Source organism: Branchiostoma belcheri, unplaced genomic scaffold (genome assembly GCF_001625305.1).
Source record: "Branchiostoma belcheri isolate BF01 breed outbred unplaced genomic scaffold, Haploidv18h27 scaffold23, whole genome shotgun sequence".
Classification (NCBI taxonomy): Eukaryota; Metazoa; Chordata; class Leptocardii; order Amphioxiformes; family Branchiostomatidae; genus Branchiostoma; species Branchiostoma belcheri.
In genome coordinates this window covers 1061893-1068179 of record NW_017803824.1, presented here as the reverse complement: position 1 = coordinate 1068179, position 6287 = coordinate 1061893, and the positions used below count along the sequence as shown (strand labels likewise).

At 41.4% G+C, this 6287-nt stretch overlaps 1 protein-coding gene across 1 annotated transcript in view; it reads left to right on the top strand.

Moving 5' to 3' along the window:
- Positions 1-4779, top strand: part of LOC109470678 — an 8393-nt gene extending 3614 nt beyond the window's left edge. Inside the window, exons 5-8 of the mRNA XM_019769708.1 lie at positions 2310-2501; positions 3539-3727; positions 4204-4282; positions 4641-4779. Coding sequence (XP_019625267.1) covers positions 2310-2501; positions 3539-3727; positions 4204-4282; positions 4641-4779 — 599 coding nt within the window. The remainder of the gene's footprint in view (positions 1-2309; positions 2502-3538; positions 3728-4203; positions 4283-4640) is intronic.
- Positions 4780-6287: the final 1508 nt, after the last annotated feature.

Sequence of the window (6287 nt, the reverse complement as noted above, 5' to 3'; positions counted from 1 at the left end):
AAAGCTCCTATACTAGCTTCTACCAGGCGTCGGGAGGCGGCTGGAAAGAGTAGAAATCGGCCAAATAGAGAGACAAGCATGCCAAGGGAGTTTGTCCGTTGAGAGAACATTTCGCCGCACCCCAAGCCTGTGCGGGGTCGCTATTTCTTTGAAGTCCACTAATCGTGCGGCGAAAAGTTCTCTCAACGGACAAACTCCCTTGGCATGCTTATCTCTCTATTTGGCCGATTTCTACTCTTTCCAGCCGCCTCCCCAAGCCTGGTAGAGGCTAGTATAGGAGACCTTTTCATAACTGTGCGTACTGGGTGTTCAAATATTTGAAATAGAAATGATACGTTTTACATGATTTGGCCAGGAAATAAAGGGGTGAATATGTGTTGGGAGAGACGCTGCAACTTCAATATATGTTTAGGAGACCTTTTCGTAACTTTGCGTACTAGGTCTTGAAATATTTGAAATAGAAATGATAAGTTGTACATGATTTGGCTCTGTGTCAGCAAGAATGTTTGGAAACTTAGTGATATTTCCTGATGTACGACTTTGTAGGAATGCACAGAGAGAATCAGAATAATGAATGAATATATAAAAAAATAGCTTCTCCAACTCTGCTCTGCTACATAATGTAACCCGACACCACAGGGTGTTGCTACAGCAACAGTTACCATGGTGACAGACGTCTGGTCCAGGTCATTGACCTTATGTGTTTGGAAAAGAGGAAACTGAGCAAGAAACAATACGTTTTTCCTTCTGCGATGGTAAACATAACAAAATGCGAAATTCCCGAAAACTCTTAAAATTCGTCGGTGTAGTAGGATCTTTCGTTTATTTATTTTTTTCCTTTTTTGACATGTTTTTGTTCTCCCGGACTAGGGGTATCGTTACTGCAGAAAGCAGCAGAAGTGGAGCAGGTACGGCTGGGAGACGGTGGAGGTGTGTAAGGACTGTTCCGTCACCAGGTTCAAGATCAAGTACTCCAGTAACGGCAAGTTCTGGGTCACCTACCGGGACCCCAAAACTTGGCACGACATGGTGAGTTAGTCAGGCGCATTGTTCTTTTGAAATAATCATTATTTAAATACATTGATAACGATGACAGTGAATTTGGCATTGACTATTTATACAAAACATAATGAATATGAGAAAAACCCTTGACATTGGATGTATTACATTTTTAAGAATATTGAGAAATTTGTCATTTCTTATAAAAAGGAAAGAAACAGTATCAAACATTTACTTTTCCTGAAATATAAAAGTAGCCATATACATTTTGTAGTTTGCTCGAGGTGAGAGAACTTTTTGTGTTGGATCTTAAGTTTTAACTCTAAACACATTTTGTATTTGTGTACATTTTGCTAACATATTTCCAAAGTAGATTCTGAATAATTAAGAACAATCGACATAAATTGTAAGTAAACTGAACCAATGATTTATGTACAATAATGGCATTCATTTAGTACTTTAGCGCAGTAGAATGCATCTATGAATATTTCTTGTCACTTTTCTTCAGATATTTGACGGCGGCATCAATGCTGTCGCCACTTGGAAGTTAAACACGCTGCCATATCCGGTCGCCACTCGCTACATCCGGTTCTACCCTGTCCGCTGGCAAAATGCCGTCGCCATGAGAGTTGAAGTCATGGGGTGCAGACTGTCATGTGAGTTGATATCTTTCCATCAGACAGTACCAGATCAATTTCCAATTGCAAATTAAGTACGGCTGAGTGCTCGACTTGGAACCAAGAGGTCCCGGGTTCGAGTCCTGACATGCCACTGGGTGCAGACTGTCATGTGAGTTCCATCAGACCCATTTGCAAATCAAGTGCGATCGCCATGTTGAATTGTGTTCTCGCGAGAGAAGTCAGCCTGACGAGAACTCGAGAACACGCTCGTGAGTTTGGACCAAAACGAGGACGGATGAGGATGGTTTGCTTCGCCTCAAATAGTTCTCTGTACTGTGACTTATCTATGGTTTCAAAATACGATCTCATGTATAAAGTTTCTCAGTTCTTAAACTTATGTCTCAGATTGAGATGTGACGATGGCTATATATCAGTAGTGCACATGGGTTCACATAAATGTTGTTATATACTACGTTTTTGCACGTGGGTTGACATAAATGCTGTTATATACTGCATAAAAATGTTAAGATTTGAAGTGAAATTTCAATATGATTTTGTGTTTCAAATGGTCTTGATCCATGTTGCGTTCATACTGTTGGGCAATCACATTTTGATATTAATATGGAATTGTTGTACATTTGTAAAATGATGAGCAATAAATAAATAAATAAACGGAATTGATTTTTACAGCTGTGACCTGTGACATGCCACCCAGCTTCCCCAACATGGAGATAGTGAAAGGGACGGCGCAGAAGTCCTCCTACGGCAAGCGGATCGTGTACGCCTGTCAGCACGGGTACCGGATGGACGCCAAACTTCCCATGTTCGTCCTCAACTGTAACGTCACCGGACAGTGGGGAGGGAAAGTACAACAGTGCGTCCGTAAGTAAGGCAAGCGTAGTCTCCACCTAGCCTCTATAGCATGCCAAAAACTGGGGGTTTGGGGGTCTTCATGGTCTTTGGGAGCTTTTATGTGCTATTTTCTGATTGCATATAGACAATATAGCCGGCCTGGTTGAATTACCCCCGTTTTAGAACTGGGCTTATCAGAAAACAGCCGAAGACCACCAAACCCCCAGTTTCATAAGCCTGCTACGGAGGCTAGTCTCCACCAGACTCTTTTGCAGGCTGAATAAACAGTAGAAATCGGAGGAATGGATCCTTTATGGCTGGCCAACTCCCCTGGTCAGCTACATTCTTTTTAAGCCGATTTCTACTATCATAAGTTATTCAAAATACAAAGGAGACTGGTGGAGACTAAGGCAAACGTGCTGTGTTAAGTTTTGTAATGACATAAGGCACTGAGCAAAATACGCCAAACGGTCAGACGGTCAGACGTTTCAGCTAGCATCCACTAGCTTTCGCCACTAGCTTTAGTCAGTGAATACTAACTGAAACGTCTGACCGTTTCCAAAATCATATCCAGTTGCTTGAGTTGCTTGAGTAACTTCTTTTTGGCGTATCGTATTACCTGGATGTCCAACCTTCATCGACGTCCTGAGCAAAATACATTGTGTAGTTGAATTACTTTTCAATGTTTAGATGCAATCTTGCGGATTTCCAATAGATGGCGCTAGCCGATTACAGAAGCTCGATCACTCTATTCAATCGCACTTAGCGATAACGCCTTTTTGTGACAATGACAATGAAGTTTATTGCATATTCATGCCCCAGTGGGGCTAAATGCACTCTCAAGTTACAAAAAGGGATTACGCAAGCTTTGCTATGTTCTATCGATATCTAAGCTGTACATGTTTCTTCTCTCTTCATTTGTACACGAATTTAGAGTTTTTCTAATACACCATGGTTAACAGAATACAATATTTGTATGAATATATCATCCTTTGTTAGATGCGCCCATTTTTGTTCTAACTGTATTTAAACTGACTGATTTGTGACTGAAATATTTTAAATATTAGGATCTGCTGAAGAATCACCATCCACAACTGTTAAGCACATCCCGACTAACACACGACTGCCCAACGACGTACCGTGGAGACCAACACTCCGGATTACCACGGAAAAGCTCTACACACCCACCCTTCCGGATTCTGCTAACCGGAATACGGAATCTTCCGGAAAGGCCTTGTCAGGTAGATCTAACAAAGGTGTGTGTGATTACCTCTGTATCTGTATCAGTATAGCCGGTATAACCTAGCCTCCTTCGCAGTCTTGTCGCGCTCCAACAACCTTCTCTTCGTGGCAAAAACTCCCTCGGCAGCAAATCGTCCCTCGCGGCGTCATATTACTGGCGTCGCTCAGAGAAAAAATAACGCCGACGCCCAACAAGACAACGAAGGAGGCTAGGTATAACCGCTTTTCGGTGTAACACACCAGCTTCGCAGGCACGCGGCGCGGCGGCAGCTGGCTACATTACACCAAACGACTAGAACGAGTGTTTTGATTTTAATTTGTTTGTATTTGCTTGTGTTTCTGTAGCTATTTCTACGTACTAGGACCGCCAAAAATGACAAGTTAGGTCAAAGGTCCCAGAAAAGGTTATTTCAAATCCTGTCTTCAATTTCCTGCTATTTGCATGTTCAAATCGATCATTGATGTTCATATTTTCTCTGTTCACATTTAGGGAGGGCAGCCATAATCATCCTAGCAGTACTGCTTGCCGTTTTCGTCATTGCGTTCGCGACCTGGATCCTTTTTCTAAGGTAAATCCTAACCATAATACATTAGATTGAAGGTTTTACATACAATTCTTGCATGCAAAACGATGTCTGTTATTTTCTGGCGTGGATGCATTGCACAGGATAATGCATAAGGAATGTCTCAAATATATGAATAAAACTGATTTTTTTCTCCGTAAATAATTTCATCAGGTTGGTAAACGAATGAATAGCAAAGTTCTTTGGTCACAACCATTTGTTTTTCACGAGCCGACGTTTCGATGACCGTATGTCTTCTTCATCAGGGCAATTCTGACTGGTTTACTGTGCACTGACGCTAGATGTTACTTTGTGCATAGTGCACTAAAGGTGTTACTTAGTTCTTGATTTTTATTTTTATCAGAAAACCGAGACATGTCCAGCCCGACTTTGAGGAGGACACCAGTGTGAAGTGTACGAGATACAGTACGTTAGACAGCCGCATCTCCATAGAGAGTGGTCCGGGGACCATGTTCGAGAATAATCTGTACGGGAGCGGGTAAGTACAGCCAAAAACAGGACTTCAATTATTTATTTCCATACCAACATTGCAGACATACAAAATAGAACTATGATGTTGCCTGAATGGCATTGGTATTTACATCATTACATTAAATGTAAATGCAAACAAGGAACGGATGTTCGAGAATAATCTGTTCGGGAGCGGGTAGGTACTAGTCTCCACCAGACTCCTTTGCAGGCTAAAAGTATGTTTATTTTATCTGAAGTGTAACTGGCACTGTTAACTGTTACCTGTTCCTAATTGTTTATTTCCTTGTTGTGAGGGCTAGCCCTTTATAATAGCCTCCGGCTAGTTAGGCAGTCCTGGCTGTTTACATATGTCTTATACAGCCTAATAAATAAATCGAATCAAATCAAATCAAATCAAATCAAGTGACGCGAATCTGTTGAAAATGTATGTCATCAGTGCCAGTAATGTGAAGACTGCCCCATTCTCCACTCCACCCCATTTTGCATCGGATTTGTACCTTCAGTAACGTAAGTTTCTTTACTTCAGCTTTAGTGACGGAAGCCAGTGGTCTACGGAGGGCCGCAGTACTGAGGAGGGCGCATGCGCAGCGGGTCCTGCCGACGGGACGGTTTTTGTAGAAAACTCCCTCTACGAGTCATCAACAACACTGTCGGGAAAGAAATAACCTACGATGTATGCGATTAGGCCACAGCAAGTAATCTTTATGGATGACATCAGCGCGCGCATTAATTTTCGCCTGATTTTGAAAAAAAAAAAGCAAGAAATTTTGTTACGTCGATGAAGGTTAGACATCCAGGTAATACGAAAAGAAATTTTGTTGCCCCCTGACAGTGGTCTACATGCCGAGAAAATGTCTGTTGCCATGCCGGAACATGGAGGGCAGATAAATATGAAGAGAGCAGACAAGACAAGGCTTTGATGTAGTGATGTATTTCATTCTTTTCATATGTGAAGGTGGCTGTGTATATTACCATTGAATCAAAACCATTTGTACAATGATTGGCAACTTATTTTTCAAAGTTGTTTCAGTGACAAATTGATGTACTAATAGTTTTCAGTAAACGTAGCACAATATAGGTATCATTTCTTGTTTATGATGTCAAAATTTGACAATGTAGGGATCTTGTTTTTTTGGCCCGCCTTTTTTCCGCCCTCTCGCCTTAGATTTGGAGCCTGTGGAGGACGTCATCCATAAAATTTACTTGCTGTGGCCTTAATATTACAAAATTGAGCTGACAGTAGATTCTGTTAATAGTCGATACGCTTCCTTCGGGATTGTGTGCTAACAACCGGCGCTCATTAATTTCAGACAATTACGCCTTGAAGAAATTAACTAAGCCCATACTTTACAACGTTCTAGTTGTGCTGCCTGCCTGATATCTCATTCCATGATTGTAATTAAATGGATTTTGCAATGTGAACACATCTTTTTCCAGTGAAGTAAATGCCGCTTTATTATCATGATTCTAGTTCCACAATGAGGAAATGATATGCTACATACGCCTACACAATGAGATT